Here is a 19,618-nt window from a genome sequence, read left to right on the forward strand (position 1 = left end):
AAAAAGGCCTTCATCAAGATAACTAGGGGATGGAGCTCCTCAAATTGAATATTAAATCAATACAAGTAGAAGTGGCCAGTTTGTCGTTGCCCTCTTGGGCAATATCAACGAATTGCATCATGTTCACCATCAATCAGCTGAACCTCAGTTGAACTCAATCCCAGGAAAGGGAATGTAAAGTCTTCAACAGCAACGACGCTGCAATAAAGTTGGTTCCTTTTGAATACAGATGTCCTTTGCTTTCTTAGCGAAAACCTCCCGTTGCTGACAGGAATGTAAACAATGAAGTGGGCCCAGCAGGTGGTTCCCTTGCGGTGAAGATCCGGGGGCTCCGCAGCAACACGGACCTGCAAAGACGGACAAACAAACCATCAGGGCGAGTCACCCCACGGCAACATGTCCCCCGCGACCCGAGAACACGTCTCGAGATGCATTCAAGTACCACACGCGTCTCCATCCTCTGAACGGTATGCATTTTAAATACCAGTACGCGAAGTTGGCGCGAGTCTCTGGCTTCTCTGAGAATAAATAGACACTTGTGAGGTATCCCACGGACCAGATAAGTTAATACAATGTCGTTACTGTTATCTGCCACAAAGCAGAGCCCTCGTGAGAGGCCTGATGGTGCTAACGAGAGTAACACCACCCTGGGTTAGCTCGGCTCGTCGCCACCAGCAGTTAACGGGGCTCACGTAGCAGCAACAAAGACAGTTAGCTAGCAGACGAGCGCGAGCGCAGCGAGTAGCGGGTCTCGAGACCGCTTCACCCACGCGGATCATTTAGCGTCTCCGGTTAGCTTGTGGCCTCCCGGCTAACGCCCCCACCCCGACCACTGTGCGCCACCTCGTCCAGCTAGCTCGAGCCCAGACCTCGAGAGCACCGTCCGGGCGGAACGTTACGCGAAGTGCCGAGTTTACCGTTTTTTTTCACAGCTTGGCTGCGTGTAGTGAAGCGAGTCCGACGTAACGCGCCGTCGTTTAATTGGGATAATAGCGAACTAACCTGTCGTGTCCTCGCGTCCCTGCGCCGGTACAGTAAGGCTCCGCTGGTGAATCGTTTGTCTTTGTCTTGCGGACTGTAGCCAAACTCCACCCGGAGAACAGCATGGGCAGAAAACGGGAGGCTCGCTGCTGGCGATGTGTGAGGAACGACCGGCCCTCGGCTCGCCGTACTCTGTTCTACCCCGACACCTGCTGGCCGAGAGGATGTACTGCAGGGACAGTTACAACTACACGTGTACACTAGTGTGCATACGTGCAAGTTATTCACGTAGTCGGTGTGACATTCACCGAGCTGTGTGGCCAGACTGTGAACCCAGACACCAGGGCGTTAGATGTTACGACGTGTGTGGCATTTCCACAAGTAATACGTAGAAATAGTGGTTAATTATTCCGTGGCGGAAAATATTGTTTCCACTGAGCAACGGAGATAAGCCACGCCCCCTCACCGAAAACGCGATTAAACCACAAATAGTCGTGCGAGTAAAGCGTCGTCAGTTCTGTTTTTGATAGAGTTCATACACATGTTGACCAATGAATTGCAACATGTGTATGAACCCGTGCACATTTCTTCCTTTTTTATAGTCGCCACACCACATGCACGTTGTTTGATGAAAGCAGACGGGTCTCTGTGTGTCAGTGGGCTTTCCTTCATGTCTGCAATCAATGTTGAAAAATAACTTTTCACTTCTGGCATCTTTTCTTTCTTTTTTTTAAGACGACGGTCTTGACGACACTCTGTGAGCGCTGCCCCCTTGTACTCAATGCCTGCAGACAGCATGACATGGAGCGGCGCTAAATCGTATTGTTTTTCACGTACGGATAACTTGTAAGTATCGATCCACCGTGCAGCGTGACAGCAGTAGATGTAGCGGGCTGACATTCAATCGAACCCGAACCCCCCAAACGCTGTCGACATCGTAACGCTGATTGGCTAAGACTCCACACGTCCCATCAAAGATGTTTTATTGAGAAGATGACCACATCGCATTTTCTCCGGTCTGACTGCAATCTCAACGCCAGCGGGCCAGCTGGCATTAAGGGTAGGCACGTTTTTTTTCCAATAAATAATACTTCTTCAATGCTTACATCAGTAAAAACAAAAGGGCCACAGTGAGGATAGCTATCTTACATATAGGAAAGCAAAGCAAAAAAACCCAGATAAGATCTGTTGCATAGTCACAAGAGGTACATGAAGTTGCTTATAATTAGATCGAACAAACACTTTAAACTAAAGAGTGAGACACCAATTCTGGAAAACTTTTTTATTTGCACATTTACATCCATGTACACTCTTGTCAAGTAATCTCTAATAAGAGAAATGAAAACAGTTCTGACATTTGGCACATCATTCAACCTTCTAATCATGAATTAACATGCCTAGTCCAATATAAGGGAAACCTCAGTTATGTTATGTTTCATATTTATAGATAGGGTATTTCAATATAATATGATAGCTACTATAAAAACAAACAAGTTCAACATCCATTACACTTGTAATGGATGACAAGTTCCAAACGTGGACATTTTGTCAACATCCCAACCTACCACAAGTTCTTCCAGGAGATTCAGTCCTCCATTGCTCTGACAAGCCTCAAGCATTGCTCTCCAGGAGAGATTCAAAGTCTGGGGAGCAAACAATTTTGTGTTTGATATTCCCTAATACAGTCAAGTTGCCTGTTCTTCCCTCCGAATTAATAGAGACCAACTCCTGAGAAGACATGGGGGGTTAGAAGGGGGGGAAAAGCATGTCAGAAATGTTATTAATTGAAATTATTGGCCTGTAAAAGAGACACTGAAAAACACCAGTTGCGCTAAAAAAAGCTACAGTATGGCAATGAGACACATCAACACTGGGATCACACCTGAAGAAAGGCGCACGATGTTCCGAGAGACACATCAAGTGTCACTTGTCCGAGTATGAGCTGGACGCGGCCAGACTTCCGAACCAGCAGCTTCCCCACGAGACCCTCCCGCAGGTCTTTCAGATTGCAGTGGTTGTCTTCAGCTTCCTCCTCCTGTTGAAAGTCACAACATGACTTGCACACATTACCAGAAGACCATCATGTGTTTACATGTAGACGACAACTATATTCACCTGAGATTCTGTTTTCAGAAGCACAGACTGTCCATCCTCCGACTGCACCTCCGTTTTCACCGGCCTGTGCTCCTGAGTTGGAGGCTGTCCGGGCAGCGTGTCGGGCATCTGCATGAAGAACATCTCCTCGCCTTTACTCAGACTCCATCGATGCAGCAGCTCGGGAAGAACTTCAGGCTCAGGGAGAGGAGGGGGCCTGAAAGCTCCTTCAGACTTCTTTACTTCAGTTTCCTCTTGCTCCCGTTTTACTTTAGAGAGATAAAGTGTATTTTGAGAGAGCAGCTTTGTGGACAACATGCTTATTATTGATGTCCTGCTTTCACAAACTAACCTACATATTGACTTGGAAATTGCTACACAGATACAATACCTTCTAGTTTTATCTTGTTACTATCCACTGCATCTTCCATAGATTCACCATCCTCCTCTTCGTCTTCCTCCTCCTCTTTCTCAATTTTAAGAGTATCGTTACTAAATTCCCCCGTGAATCCCCATCCCGATACAGCAAGAGGAAGCTGAACAGGGCAGTTCCTTCGCTCACTCCTCAGGAGGGGGTCGTCTATAAACTGAAAGAATGCAATGGAGAAAAGGTGAGTTCAAGCAAAATATGAAATAAAGCTACCAAGAGGAACTGATTTTGGTGGTCCCTATGGACAAAAGCTGTAGTATTTCAGATACTAGCGCTCAGACTGCAAGTTCAAGGCGGCAGTAACGCCGGTTTTGTGTCTGTCTGGTTGGATGTTTGCTGCCACAATGTAATAAACAGACCATTTAATAACCAATCGAGTTCCTCACAGAAACTTTTATGAAGACGACAACCAAGGGACTTACAGTATCTCGCTCTAGCTTGGCAAGTATCTCTTTGGTTTCTTCCTCCGTCTCTCGCTTTTCCTTTTTAATATTGATGATGGGTGAAGGTCCCACGCTGGGAGCTTCTCTCTCATTTTCATAACTACCTGTGTATGATAGAGGGAGATAATTCAACCAAGACAAGAAACAATCAAGCATGTGTATTATAGACAAACTACAGCAGTATACAGAGTGGTCATCCAGCTGAACTCTTACCTTTCTTTTTTACCATCAACTCTGCCGGCCCCTGCTCAAAAATAGAGTGAGACTGGATGACCTCTGGGCGACCTCGGCCCCTGCCTCTATCTCTCGGACCCCGACCTCGGCCTATATCCCTCCTGTTTCTCCTCTGCCCGCCTTCTGTTTTGGTTCTGTCGTGACAAAATAACATTATTGGCCAACAGTCAACAAGATAATTGAATCCATGTTATTTATCAGACATCTGTTTTTTCGTTTTGAACAGTTGAGAACTTACTCTTCTTTAACTTTCCTGCCAATAATGTTGGGTGTAAAGGTTTTCTAAAAAAAGAAAAATACAAAAACAATACTTAAGAACGGAAAAAAGGAATCCTGAACCATGATTCTTCCCAACAGTGAGATAGAGCGCCGTACCTTCTTGACTCCTCCCAGGGTGAGGTCTCTTGACCGCATTGAGGGGAGACGGCCAGTGGAGATGGCAGTGGGGGGGCGACGGCCCATCAGCACCCCTACACCGCTCCCTCCAGGGGTCGGCACACGTTGAGCACTGGCATCACCAGAGCTTGAATCAGCCATCCTAGATTGGAGACGCATGGCAAAAGAAATAAAGACCGTGGACATGATGTGAATGATATTCTTTACTGAATTATTGTTTTAGAGTGGATAGAGGAACAGACGGAGATATTCTGACTTATTATGCAATGACAAGTATTCCGTTACTTAACTAATAATGGACAGCAAGTATAATGCATTTAATTTGTCTGGCAATTGGTGTTTTTTTCTGAGCAGCATATTTAATTGCACTATATTGAATAAATACACATTTTTAACAGTTAAACATAGACGAGATTGACTTAAGAGTGCTCTGCTTAAGTAACCTGCACATGCTGGCAAATCGGTTCAGGAAATAAATAAATATCCTATCATATTATAGTTTCATTTACAGCATTTATATTGATTAGTGTTATTCTGAACGAAGGAAGAAGTTATTTCTCCGAAATGGGCCTCTGCTCTGTTACAACAGTTAAGAATTTAATTTAGCGATACAAACAACTTACAGCTATTGTAACTAATCAAGTCAGTGATCACTTTAAACACCTTTGTATCACGTAATATTGAATGATACGATATTACGTCACGACAAAAATGCAGTAACACGTGGCCACGTTACAACACGAGTACAAGGACACAACAAGTAATATTGCACTTTAAACGTTGTCAAGAGTAACTTTCGACGCGATATGCTTCCCAGGATACTTACGTTATGATTTACTCGGATGTCCCAATTCAAAACCACGTCCTAAGGTGTGAGAGAAGAGTCATTACAAGTTGTGTTATGCTAGAGCTGCTTCTGACTCGGCATGATGCACGGCGCCATGACACTTCCGCAGTGTCATCACCCTGCGCGTTCACGCGGATCAAGTCTGCGCAGGAAAACCCGCGTGAACGTAAAACTGAAAAACAATTCAGTTATCGTATGAATATTTATTATAATGATCACGGTTTTAGATCATTTCTTATTTCTTTTTTTTTACTGATGCTCACGGCTCACTATTTAATGCCCTGAATACACGCTTTGAGATGAATTATTCTTCAGCTGCGAGCCATATGCGCATAGGCAACTGTAGTAAAGACTACATACTAGGCCAATATAATGTGAATGAATAGAGCTCATATGCCCCGTTAAAAGTCAGGCAAAAAATGTAAACAGTACAACACAGTGCCATTATATAATAATATACAGTAGAGTAATAACATACACAGTGCCAACAATAAAGTATAAAGAGGCAAAGGTCCTGCAGTTTGGTGCGGAATGAGCAGAGTAGGGTAGTAGCTTATTATTTTCACTATATCTGTGTTTTTATAGGTTCAATATTTATTCATAGTGGTCTGAGCTCACTTGAGACTAACACCAACATTGTATTCATAAGCTAAAGTCACACCATTTTGTAAATGAGTTATTCTCTGGTTGTCCATGCAGGTTTTTATTAAAGTTTTTGGTTTGGGCCAAATGTATGTGTGACTATTGGTGCTATTGGCAGCACACATTAAACGTATGATGACATAAGAAGCATTAATCTGCTCGTCTCCATCAGCATCAGCAGCAGCATTTAAGATAAACTTGAAGCTATATCTACTCCTACAAGACAATATAGTTTCATATCACAATATCATTAGAATTTACTGTAGATATATTGAACTATTATTGTATTTTATAACAATATAATTTGCATAATTAGTCATGTGTGACCTATATATTCCGTAATATTGGTCATCTTGGCAAATGGACTGAATAGTTTGTGTATATATCACAATTGAAAATCCAATAATGCAAAGCCCTGATGAATAAATTGCTCATGTTATGCTCATAAATATGACACCAGCATACTAAATGTGTGCATAATTTGATGTAAATAAATGCAAATATTATGCTTGTACGTCTGTAAAGTGCAAGTCTTTTTAGGATCGAGGATGGCCGGCCAAAGGAACAACAAGGAGAGATTAATCCCGGCTTTAGGGTGGTTCTGACTTTTTTTCAATGCTCCAGGTCACTCCAAACCGGTGTGTCTGGTCCTGCTGATAATGCATGGACATTAGGGTTTGTGTCCTGATACAGGGGGCGGGTAGTGATGGATACATCCACCAAACTTTAACAAAAATCCACATGTTTAGGCATCATTGAAATACAAAGGTTATTTTCCTCTTCAAAGATATTACAAATGGTTTATGGAAATATATGGAGCCGAATTCTCTTCTGAGCACACAGCCCTTAACAAACCGTCTATTCCCACCTCTGGAGCTCAGAGGGTCATTTGGGTCGTGGCAGACTGTCGTGGCATGACTAACGATGGATGATTGCAGTTTAATTACACTCTTAGGGTTTCACTTTTATCTGGCTGGCTGGAAATAAATGAAGCTTTTCAAAACTGCACCGTCTGTGGAATTATAAATATCTTTGTCATTTTTTTAAACTCAAATAGTATGTGTTTGTGAAAGGACTGCACTCACACTATGAGTTTATCCTTTTGTTATTTGTCTTTATTATACGACCATATCCATTGTTGTCGCAGCAGATTATAGCTCTTAATCTGGGATGGGTCTCTTTAATCTTTCTGAATGAATGAAGTTGTCCCCATGAGGTTAAACCAAAAACAGCCCTCCAAAAATAAAGGGAAATCTGCTTACTTTGGATTTACACACTGGCATCCCCCGCCTCCGTTTGGCCTGTGGAGTTAGTCCATATGGCATAACAGTTGGCACATGTATATTTTGGAGGTCTTGATGGAGCTGCGTGTAATTTACTAGGACAGCACTGAGTATAATCTCTTCTGCATGCGCAGCAGCCAGTGGAGTGTGTTCACAAATGATCCATGTTTTTCCCTCACAGCCCCCATGTCGATAATGTCTCATATCTGAGAGGTGACATGTATGCCAGTGGTCAGCCTACATTAGTGTGCGTGGAGTTAATGCTTCAGGGTGTATTGCTGGCTGGCGAGAGCATGATGCTGACTAACTCACTTCTCTGAGTGCTCACACTCCAGTTTCAACATTCTCATGGCTTGATTAGTTTAGGGTTTAATTAATCTTGTGTGGCTGCATTTTGGAGTGAAGTAAACATCATCCTGAAGAGCCCAGGGCAAAATGAGACTGGGAGGGGGGGGGGGGTGAAATGGATGGGGGAGGTTAGAGTGTTTGTGTGAAACGGAGAGTGAGAGAGAAACAGACTGTGAGGGGAGCCTGTGTGTTCGTTTCACCTCCTATTCATTTTTTTCTGCTGGGATATATCGTCGACTGCAGCAGACGAGGCAAGAAGATAGTAGAATTCTACCTGGCTGTAATTTTCTCCCATCACCATCTAACAATTCGAGCCTCAAGCGAGTGAGTATCAGCTTACTTATCGATGATTGCAGTGCTCAGAAGATAGATTTATTATATTTATTCCCAGTGTACGAAGCTGTGGAGATCAGACGACCTTATCGCACGTTTCATTTGTGCATTCCTCAAGTCTGGGACGCAAAGTCAGACGAATACAGTAGTTGGGATGTTAATGCATGAGTTTTTATTTACACGTTGATACAAATGCGCATGTGTGATGACATTTACTCACAACTTTGGACATTTATTACAACCCACCAATGCCATTTCACACCAGACTGCGAGTATATTTCATACAGCAGGATTTACTGCTTCATGTCATGCTCATTTTCCTAAATATTAATGGTTAGTTTAATTGTGCAAGAGGGTTGTTGTTTCAAACTGTATTAGTGGCACACTATCTCTGTTTAACCGCGTATTAATTGAACTTTGAATATTGCATTTCTGTGCTTTGGCTATTTCAATCTCTTTAGTTGAAAACATGCATGAGAGATTCTGCCTTTTCTCCTCCCTGGTGCAACATCTAAACGTGTAAAGTGTTCTCCTCGGAGGAGAATATGACTTTGAAGCACAGAGTTGCTTTCTGTGCCCTGCTCCATATGCACCAACACAGCAGCTGCTTTCATGATGCTACATCACAGAGATAACAGCTAGAGGAAAGGAATGTAACTCAGCACTAACAGCCCAAATACACACTTCCAAATGATTATGATTTATGATGATCGTCCCTGCTATAATGACGAGACCCAGTTGGTTGATTTGGAACAATTGCTATCAAAGATGATTCTGCAGCAGATCTAATCACATTTATTTGATTACAGGCTGTATATAAAGCAGAGAGTGTGTGTCTGGTGGGGAAACCTGCGTTTGAACTGTGTTCACGTGTGTGCGATGGCACAGTGGAACACACACACACACACACACACACACACACACACACACACACACACACACACACACACACACACACACACACACACACACACACACACACACACACACACACACACACATACACAGAGACATATGGCCTTTGGCAACTCGTCCTGTGAGAATCTCCTCTTGCTCCACTTTCTATCCCTGAAACAGACTCCGTGTTTAGAAACGAGAACGGCAGCTGGAAAATGGATGCGTGGAAACACACGTGCGTGATGCAACAGCCCTGTCTCCCGGTGCCTGCGCGTGAACGAGCTACCGCGCGCGCGCATTTCACAGTTCGCAGGTTTAATGAGCTGCTGCAGCCCGTCCATCACACTGACTGGAGAACACCTTAACAGACCCCTCCGTCAGACGACGACACTGCGCCAGGCATATGGAGGAGCACACAGGCAACAACGAGAGCGTGCTGCTGTGATTGTTTGGACTATTGCTCCAGTTATTTTGAGGCACATCTGTGATTTATCATTTTGCTCAGTGGGAGTGAGTTGAATGAAGCAGGTGTGGAGATGCTGCAGAAATAAGGAGAGCATGCTTTTTACTAAATCCATTATCAACACAGGAGGAGATGATTGCAATGATCCATTTAAGATGGGGGAGCATTACAAGCAATATGCAGACAAACAGGGATGCCCGTTGTGCACATGCTGCAGAGACTTACCATCAGTTCATGACAGGGATGGTGACCGTTAGTCATATACTGACACTGCCTCTCCAATAGATTGCAGCCGGCCCAACGCTCAAGGCTGTGTGTAGCGGTCCGGATCGAATCGCTGATGGGAAACTAAAGGAAATATGATCATACATCACCTGTGGCTGATAGGTACTTCAATCTCCAAAACAGTGTCAAATCTGCTGCAAGATTTCCCTCGAGCTGCAATCAGTTCACTTCACACAGCACCGTTTTTTAAAGACAGGCGCCCTCCAGCCAGGAGGAAAAGGTGTTTAAAAAGTTACATTCGGTTTAAATTGTTGCTGGCGGGCGCAGCAGCGTTTTTTGTTTGAGTCCCCCTTCACTGAGAATCAGAAGATTGAAGGAGGCTGCAGACACCGGGTTGCTGGGAGACTGCTGTCGGTGGATTACGAAATGCATGTGTGGAGTTGTGTAATGATGGGAAATGTCAGTTGGGGGCGAGGAAAGGGGGGGGAGGGGGTGAATTGGATTCTGCCTGAGGTCAATTCAGACGTGGTGTTTCTGCTGCACGGTGTCCACTTTGTCGATCTAAATGACATCATCTCTCCCAGCGTGTTGCCTCCTTCACCAGCAGCGTGTCACCGTGATTGCACTCTGGTCTAATTATCCTCCTTTACCTCTCGGTTTAATGGCAGTGACAGAAATGGACGCCCCTCTCGCCACCCCCTGCAACATCCAGATCTGTGATGTGACCTGTGACTCCTTCCGCATCATGTGGGACATGAGCCCCGAGGACGGTGCCAGAGCAACACACTTCTTCATCGACCTGAGCCGCAAAGAGAGCAGGGACCCCAACCGCTTCAAACACAGGGTCTGATCATCTGAAACTGCTGTCCCACCCTCTGTCCCTTCCCCTCTCCTTTCCCTGGATGTGTCTGTTTATGCCGTCTGTGTTCAAACTCCAGATGCACAACAATCAACTTTCAACATCGGGATGGTGAAGAAGTCCACCTTTCGCTGTATGCTTTGCTTAAATTATAGCAGAGAGCATAAATGAGGCCGGGAAACATGCATTTTATTGAGGTCAAGCTGGTTTAACCGCCGTATGATATTCTGCATTACTCTGGACACAGAGAACAGAGGTCGCGCCCTTTCAGTTCTAATACAGTCGAATAAGAAAAATGAGTGCAGTCAACAGCTTCAGGCCGCGGTGACTCACTTGTTCATTTCTTCCTCTTAAAATGGACAAAAACTGACAAATGTTCCCGTGTTTGTCAGGTACTATTCATATCAAGCAGTGAACATAGAGCATTTAGCTGCTACGATCTCCAGCATGTATAACACATATTGTCACGTGTTATACAGATATGTATGTTTACCGATTTATTTTGATCAGTGGAAGCACCATTGCCCAGGGAATGGCACATTATGTGCGTGGTTCAGATTCAAATAATTTTAATAGATTTCCAGGACATTTTTAATAGACATTGATGTTCCCCTGCAGATGAACAATAATGATTAGGCGACCCTCTCACTTTTCATCGAGTTCCACCGGGCCAATTTCATAATGACCAAATGTCAACATAAATAATGGAAATCCCATTTGCTTCAACTGTACTTTGCGTTGTAGCTAATTAGCAAATGTTAGCATGTTTACATGCTAAACTAAGGTGCTGAACATAGTAAACATGTTACCTGCTTACCTTCAGCATGTTAGCGTTGTCATTGTGAGCAATTTAACATGCGTATATTAGCATTTAGTAAGTACAGCCTAGCCAAAACGGTAGCATGGATACAGACTCTTAGTCTTGTTTCAATATTGCTAAAAGAAAGATTTGATCTTTTTACCTTCGCATTGAAAATGCGGAAGGTTATGTTTTGATCGCCGTGTATTTATTTATTTGTATGTGTGTTACTCGCATAACTCAAAAAGTATTAAACCGAATCGCATGAAATTTGGTGGGATGATTGGTTATTATCCGGGGACCATTTGATTAGATTTTGGGATCAATCGGGTCAAAGGTCAAGGTCATGAAAAGGTCAACATCTTCTTTTTACCATAGCGCGGTCAATTTTCATCCAATTGGCATGCAACTAATGCCAAAATGTTCATAATTCAATGCCCAATCTTGTGATATGTGAAGGTATGCGCTCTACTGAGTGCCCGTTCTAGTTTACACATGTTATAGGCCAACACATGAATAATGTTGTTAGCATTAGATTGATACATTTGGTCTCTAAATAGAGCTTCATTAGCTAAAGTTAAACATTTATGGTCTTCGTAAAAGCAAAAGCATGGCCTATTAATGCAGTGGATAATTCAAAAGCTCAGTGCTTTTATGAAGTCAAGGCAGGGATCGATCTGAGAGAGTGGTTCCTGAGTGCGAGACAGTCTCTCTGACGCACTAACAGGCAAAAACAAACTTGCATCAGAGATGTTGTCATGGATATATGGACCTCTGAGCCTTAGGTAATGAGCTGTGCTTCTTAGAGGTCTTGGCCAAAACAAAGCTGCTGATTTGATGAGATGTGTCTTCGTTACAGCAGCGTGGGCTTGAAGTGGAATATAATGCTCACAGGGCAAACTGTCAGGAGGGATATGGCTGACTAAACAATAGCTTTCATGTTTGTTTTGAAATGTAAATTAAACACACAGCGGCCCGTTGGCCTTGCATCCTGTCCCTGACTTCAATTCCTTTCTTCCGTGTCCTCCAGGACGTGCCGACCAAGCTGGTGGCCAAGGCGGTCCCCCTCCCCATGGCGGTGAGGGGCCACTGGTTCCTCAGCCCGCGGACGTTGTACTGCGTCGCTGTCCAAACTGCAGTCCGGCAGCCGGACGGCGACTACCTGGTTTCAGAGTGGAGCCAGGTGGTGGAGTTCTGTACCGGGGGTATGACATAACATGCCTGTAACATAGGGTGACCAGATTTGAGTTTGTGAAAAAGAGGACACTAAGTCGCGGGCGGGGGGCGGGGGGGTATATAGTGTATAGCAATGGTGAAGTATCGTACCAAAGACTCAAAATGGTCGTATTTGGAGGATAATTATCGTGTATCCGGCAACACTGAGATCGGCCGACCAATGACTGTTCTCTCTACAGTCAGAGCTCGCGCAAGAAGGTGGAACGTAAGGGAGATACCATTTCCAAAACTTGTAAGGGTAACTAGTTTGTGAAAGACCCAGAGAAACACAAATATCCGACGAAGCAAAATCCCGGACGTTCTTGGAATCCCTGCCGGACGCATTTTTTAGGTCTCAAAAAGAGGACATGTCCGGGGAAAAGAGGACGCCCGGTCACCCTATGTAACACTAATAATGTATTGTATAGATTATGAGAGCGGGAATCAAAGTAATACGATACATCTTGCAGACTACGCCATGGAACACTTGCAGCAGCTTCTTGACAAGGCCAAGGGCGCTGCGGGGAGGCTGCTAAAGTTCTCTGTGTTTTATCGCAACCAGCACCCAGACTACTTCGACCAAGTCAGGTCAGTGCTGCATACTCATCTCTTCATCGTGTATATAAAGCAATTCCAGCGACAGTTAAACCACTCCAAAGTTTTTTATGGTAAGTTAGAAGCTATTGCACACTTTTTCTTTTTAGCTTAGCTCAGCTCAAAGGCTGAAAACAAAGGGGGAACGGCTTGTTCGCTCCAATGGTAACTAAATCTGCCACAAGCACCTCTAGAGCTCACTGGTTGCCTCAAGGCTCCAGGAGGTTGCTAAGCCAGTGCTCCCAGTGAAGACATTAACCGCTGTGAAACTGCAATTGTTTTACATATTGGTTTTGAGACGATTAAAGGCGAAGCGTTGAGATGCAGATTGCAACCAACCGAAACCAGTCTGCAAACTCCTTCCTTTCCAAGACTAATGTGCGCCTGGGAATGCATAACCATGGTAACGCAGCAGCACGCTATGTAAATATGAAGGTCTCTTTCTGAGCTTATGAAAAATTCAACAATTCTGAGTTTCAGGTGATTACACACTAAAACTAGAACGGGCACTCGGTAGAGCGCATACCTTCGCATATCACAAGATTGGGCATTGAATTATGAACATTGTGGCATTATTTGCATGCCAATTGGATAGAAATTGACCGCGCTATGGTAAAAAGAAGATGTTGACCTTTTCATGACCTTGACCTTGACCTTTGACCCGATCGATCCCGACATCTAATCAAATGGTCCCCGGATAATAACCAATCATCCCACCAAATTGCATGCGATTCAAGAAGATGTTGACCTTTTCATGACCTTGACCTTTGACCCGATCGACCCCAAAATCTAATCAAATAGTCCCCGGATAACAACCAATCATCCCACCAAATTTCATGCGATTCGGTTTAATACTTTTTGAGTTATGCGAGTAACACACATACAAATAAATGAATAAATAAATACACGGCGATCAAAATATAACCTTCCGCATTTTCAATGCGAAGGTAAACATAGTATTAGAATATTCTCTTCCAATTATGTGAATAGATCCCCCTTAATGCTCCACCCCGTGTCTTTAAACAAACGTAGGCTATAGATGCTGCTAGTCTGATTCTGTTGTTTGAATAGTCGGGTTATCAGCTTCCAGTCTTTGTGCTAAGCTAAGTCGGCCGCTCGCTGGAGCTTCATATTAGCTTTCAGAGTGGTATTGGATTTTCCCAAAAAAGTATAAAATGTGAAGTATAAAACTCCTTTATTTGTCTTCATATTTTGGATCAGGAGGGAATGTGGAGGCCTGATGCGTCCAGCCCTGAAAGACATCAGTGGGAGTCATGGTTCTCCCATCAATGGCAAGCTGCATGGAGTCTTCTTCAGCTGCAACACGGAGTTCGATACGGGCCTCCCTCCCAGAGACTCTCCTTACGGCCCCTTGCGTTTCCAGATCCCAGCCGGACACCTGCTGAACCCCAACACCTCCCTGTACTTTGCAGACTTCTACTGCATGTACACTGCCTACCACTACGTGGTGCTGGTGCTGGCCCCGGTCGGCTCGGAGGGAGATACCTTCTGTCGCACTCGTCTCCCTACGCTGGACTTGACCTCCAACCCCTTCCTGACATACACTGCCCCCCAGAGGCCGGGGGAGGAGCCTCTGTACTACCACGCCAGCGACGTCATCCTCGAAGTGCTTTTCTCAGAGTCGGTTGCATTGGATCAGGGCAGCGTGGAGCAGATCAGCGGACACCACCAGCTTATGAGTCTGACGACAGCCAACGCCAAGAAGGACCCCAGCTGCAAAGTGTGCAACATCAGCGTGGGGCGCTGAGTGGGATGCAGGACGGCCCAGGGAGTGTGAGAGTCTGCAATATTGAAAGACAAGTGTTGCACAAGACAAAACATTCGAGACCATCGTGTGTCGGTCACAACGCATTGGAACCCGCCCACCTCGCGGGGTGCGTGCATGCTGCTACCCCTCTTCCCTTCTGCATGGACTAGTTTAGTGAGTATTAAATAGAAGACTTTTACAATGTGTATTGCAGAACTTCATCACAGCTGGAACTAGAACGGGCACTCGGTAGAGCGCATACCTTCGCATATCACAAGATTGGGCATTGAATTATGAACATTTTGGCATTAGTTGCATGCCAATTGGACAAAAATGTATCGTATGGTAAAAAAAGAGTTTGACCTTTCCATGACCTTGACCTTGACCTTTGACCCGATTGATCCCAAAATCTAATCAAATGGTCCCCGGATAATAACCAATCATCCCACCAAATTTCATGCGATTCAAGAACATTTTGACCTGTTCATGACCTTTGACCTTGACCTTTGACCCGATCGATCCCAAAATCTAATCAACTGGTTCCCGGATAATAAACAATCATCCCACCAAATTTCATGCGATTCGGTTCAATACTTTTTGAGTTCTCCGAAAGATTTTGACCTGTTCATGACCTTTGACCTTTGACCCGATCGATCCCAAAATCTCATCAACTGGTCCCCGGATAATAAACAATCATCCCACCAAATTTCATGCGATTCGGTTCAATACTTTTTGAGTTTTGCGAATAACACACATACAAATAAATAAATAAATAAATAAATACACGGCGATCAATACATAACCTTCCGGCATTTTCAATGCGAAGGTAATAAATAAATACACGGCGATCAAAACATAACCTTCCGCATTTTCAATGCGAAGGTAACCAGTAAGCGTCCATCCATGGCTGCTGAACAAAGAGTTACAGACATGATAGGCTTTAGATTGCTAGGAAAATATCTGCTCCTTGTTTGTTGAGTCATCGGTGCTTTCTGGTGTCTGCGTGTCATTTCACAAACGTCTTTTCCATCTTTCAAATTTAGATTTTTTTCCCTTAGGATGTGATTGATAAAAAAAAATGTTATGTGGTTTCTCTTAAAGAAATTAGTGTTTGATACAACCTGAACATGCAAACGCGAGAAGCATGTCTCTTTTAAAACATAACAGGTCATAACAAAATATATTATTTCTTGTGATTTCTCTAAAAACTAAAATGCTGCCAAATGTTCTTTTTTTTTTTTTAAACAAATATTTCTTATTGCCAAATGTGAAATATCGATGCTACTTTGCAGCTTTAACTCCAGTCGTCATTGTAGAGTTATGAGTTATTTTTAAATTGTAGCTCAGACTTCTGCAGACATATATGTTGCAATGTGACAGTGAGAGGGGGAAACGTGCATCTCAAAGTTCTCTACAATCAGTATCTGACAGCGAGCCTCTGCTCTGCAAACGGGGCAGAGCTAAGATTAGCTTCAGTGTATGTTTGTCACTGCCCAATAACCTTTGACCTAGATGGAACTCTCAGAAATGCCTAAAGGGAAAGGGATCCCGTCTCTGGTGCACGACAGTAATGCATGTGGCCAGAATGTAGGACATGACGAGAGAAAAAACAAAGGCTCCCCGAACATAAACTGAATGAGAGAAAACTAGGAAAGAAAATTAAATGCAAAAATCGGTTTTAAAGACTTTTTATACAAAGCACTTACTATGATGTCATGAACATTTATGAAAATTAATTCAAATGTAATTAAAAAAAAAATCCACCTCATCTTTATCCAACACTATTTTTTTCCGTCTGATAAACATCTCGATCATTCTGAGCTGAAGTCATGCCCTTTCACCTAGACTCTGCCCGCAACAGAGATGTGAGCTCACGCACACAGCGATGCTGTAATTCTGCCTGTTGTTATTGTCCCAAAAAGGCTCGCTATGGCCTCCTGGTAAATAACGTAAACAGAATTCAATCTTCCTTTTGGCATCTAGCACTTTCGGAATGGCTATGTCGAATTCGAAGACGTCCGTCTGAGGCCCTCCGAAGCGTTTCTGCAGGTACGTACAGGCCACGTCTCTGGAGCTCAGCCACGAGTCAAAAGTGATGCGTAATTGCACTTCCTTCTGGAAACCCAGGTTCTTGACTCGCACGGTACCTTGAAGGGCCTGTTCCGTAACACTGCAGTTCTCCAGGAGAACCATGCTCTCCGCCAGCTTGGCGCGAAAGGCCTGGAAATCGGCAGACGGCTGCGGGAAGCCCAGGATGAGCCGTGTCCCTGGGCAGCAGGTGCTGACGGTGCAGCTGTAGCCGTCCTCCGTCATGCTCCCCAAACCCCGCAGCGACGGCAGGAGGTCGAGGTCAGACTGCTCATCTTTATCAGAAAACACTCGCACTGCCGTTAAAGACAATCCCCGCGAGTCGGCGAAAACCACGCGTCTGTTTTTGATCGGGAGGAAAACGTCGTCGTCGTCGTCGTACAAGTCATCAAAGGGAGACGAGAGAGGGTGGGTCAGAACGGCTCGGCTTAAGATGTCAGAGGATAGCCGATCTGAAACTGGAGGACGGATGCAAGGGCGCTGCGGCTTCAGGATGGGAACCCACACATGAGGACACAGTTGTTTACGTTGGTTCAAGCACAGCCGGACGGCGATCTCCGCAAGTCCTGCCGACTGGGCCATCGACCTGAGGCCGACCATGGGCAGCAGGCTGGAGACAGAAAAACAGGGATTAAACTAGAATGGGCACTCGGTAGATCGCATACCATCGCATATCACAAGATTGGGCATTGAGTTATGAACATGTTGGCATTAGTTGCATGCCAATTGGATAGAAATTGACCGTGCTATGGTAAAAAGAAGATTTTTACCTTTTCATGACCTTGACCTTTGACCCGATCAATCCCAACATCTAATCAAATGGTCCCCGGATAATAACCAATCATCCCACCAAATTTCATGTGATTCGGTTTAATACTTTTTGAGTTATGCGAGTAACACGCATAGAAATAAATTAATAAATACACGGCGATCAAAACATAGAGACTGCTGTTAAATTGCATCAAATAATGCAGAAGAAGATTAAGGGTCATACTAAAATGTGATAAATACAATTAATCCTATTGATTTTGTCATAATTGAAGAAGTGATGCCTGGTAATGCGTCCCACATCACAATCCCTGCACATGTAGTTTGCTTACGTTCTTCTGCTGGACGTCTCCATACCGGTAGTCTGGAGTTGAGTGATTGGAGTTCTAGAAAATAGGAAACAAAGTGGTATTACAATATAGGGAATATTGATAAAGATTTAAAACTCATTGATGCAATACATCAACAGAAAAACCTCAAATATGCATTTGAAATCTTACTAACAAACTCTGTAGTCTCAGTCCTCCCGTTGCCGGCCGGAAAATCGTGCACAGGATCCTATTTTTGGACCTCCGCTCGGGTGTCATGTTGTCCACTCCACCTTCTCCACTCTCCTGACCAATCAGCGACGCATTCTGGTTTTGTATAACGCCGTTTCAGAACCGGTTATGGCAGAGTTCAGATCATTTAACTTCCACTTTTATTCTGTATTTGACTGTCAAGAAAAACTCGGGTTATTGTAAAATACAATGTTTTGGTGTGAAGATACATCGGTACGGTTGCCTCAACTCGACTAGACAATTGAATAGCAGTGTACTGTATGTAATCCTCCTCGACTCTGCATTGTGGAAACTATTCTAGTCATCGAAGGCTTTATTCTCAGACTTGTTAGTGGACACAGACGCCTAGTAACCCTAACCCCATAGGACACTTAGTGGACTTAAAAATGACTCAGCATGCTCAGTCACCAAACTGAGGAAGCTGTTAACCCTCCTTTTACCTTAAAATCTACTAATATCTTTTACCCTATAACCTCCAGAAAATTATTAGAATTTATATTGTTTAGCAAGTTTAAGTGTCAGGTACTTTGTTTGTTGACTACCTAAATAGCCTTTTAAATAAATAAAAAATACACAACCAAAACCAATGTTTGTAAAATGTTGATGTTTACCTTCGCATTGAAAATGCGGAAGGTCATGTTTTGATCGCCGTGTATTTATTTATTTATTTGTATGCGTGTGACTCGCATAACACAAAAAGTATTAAACCGAATCGCATGAAATTTGGTGGGATGATTGGTTATTACCCGGGGACCATTTGATTCGATTTTGGGATCGATCGGGTCAAAGGTCAAGGTCATGAAAAGGCCAAAATCTTCATTTTACCATAGCACGGTCAATTTTTATCCAATTGGCATGCAACTAATGCCAAAATGTTCATAATTCAATGCCCAATCTTGTGATATGTGAAGGTATGCGCTCTACCGAGTGCCCATTCTAGTTTAATGTGTTTTACACGGTGAAAAACATCCTGGGTCAAATTGACCCTCAAAGAACACGGATGCGTACAAGTTGTGTACAGGACATTGAAAACATAACATCATATGAATTTTGTGTTTACCCAGTTGTCCCCAATTAATTAGGAAAGTCATGAAATGCGAAGCAAAAACAATGATGTCAATCATTTTTTTAGAGATGTTAAAAATTGAATGGGGTCAAATTGACCCCAAAGGTAATAAATAGGAGGGTTAAGGAATCAAGCCAAGTACTTGTGCACATATTGAGTTACATGAAACCACAGTACCACAACACGGTGGTACTGTGGTGACTGAAGACTTGGTAAGAAGGGGCTGCACTGGTAAAGAGTTGACTAATTAAGACCAGACAGATGAACGGGGTAAAGCAATGATGT

The 19,618-nt window shown here is 43.8% G+C and overlaps 3 protein-coding genes across 4 annotated transcripts; 1 reads left to right on the forward strand and 2 right to left on the reverse strand.

Annotated features, from left to right (window-relative positions):
* Window positions 1-2,248: 2,248 nt before the first annotated feature.
* Window positions 2,249-5,510, reverse strand: polr3d (polymerase (RNA) III (DNA directed) polypeptide D). Its single transcript, XM_056418275.1, has 9 exons — window positions 5,405-5,510; window positions 4,558-4,720; window positions 4,421-4,464; window positions 4,162-4,316; window positions 3,928-4,052; window positions 3,467-3,662; window positions 3,097-3,344; window positions 2,864-3,016; window positions 2,249-2,709 (listed from the first exon to the last, which is right to left on the reverse strand). The coding sequence occupies exons 2-9, from the start codon at window positions 4,717-4,719 to the stop codon at window positions 2,593-2,595; spliced, it is 1,200 nt and encodes a 399-aa protein (XP_056274250.1). The 5' UTR covers window position 4,720; window positions 5,405-5,510; the 3' UTR covers window positions 2,249-2,592.
* A 2,383-nt stretch (window positions 5,511-7,893) lies between these two features.
* On the forward strand, window positions 7,894-16,432 carry LOC130197029 (phytanoyl-CoA hydroxylase-interacting protein). 2 transcript variants are annotated; one of them, XM_056419485.1, is made up of 5 exons: window positions 7,894-8,022; window positions 10,285-10,460; window positions 12,305-12,479; window positions 12,960-13,077; window positions 14,305-16,432. In XM_056419485.1, coding segments are annotated over exons 1-5 (1,017 nt in total). In that variant the 5' UTR covers window positions 7,894-8,021; the 3' UTR covers window positions 14,852-16,432. The 2 variants fall into 2 exon arrangements, with proteins under 2 accessions (XP_056275460.1, XP_056275459.1); XM_056419484.1 differs by lacking the exon at window positions 7,894-8,022 and adding an exon at window positions 9,612-9,778.
* A 91-nt stretch (window positions 16,433-16,523) lies between these two features.
* On the reverse strand, window positions 16,524-19,606 carry ppp1r3c2b (protein phosphatase 1 regulatory subunit 3C2, duplicate b). The gene is made up of 2 exons (XM_056419486.1): window positions 18,040-19,606; window positions 16,524-17,549 (listed from the first exon to the last, which is right to left on the reverse strand). The coding sequence occupies exons 1-2, from the start codon at window positions 18,060-18,062 to the stop codon at window positions 16,679-16,681; spliced, it is 894 nt and encodes a 297-aa protein (XP_056275461.1). The 5' UTR covers window positions 18,063-19,606; the 3' UTR covers window positions 16,524-16,678.
* Between the last annotated feature and the right edge of the window lie 12 nt (window positions 19,607-19,618).

Source organism: Pseudoliparis swirei, chromosome 7 (genome assembly GCF_029220125.1).
Source record: "Pseudoliparis swirei isolate HS2019 ecotype Mariana Trench chromosome 7, NWPU_hadal_v1, whole genome shotgun sequence".
Taxonomy (NCBI): Eukaryota; Metazoa; Chordata; class Actinopteri; order Perciformes; family Liparidae; genus Pseudoliparis; species Pseudoliparis swirei.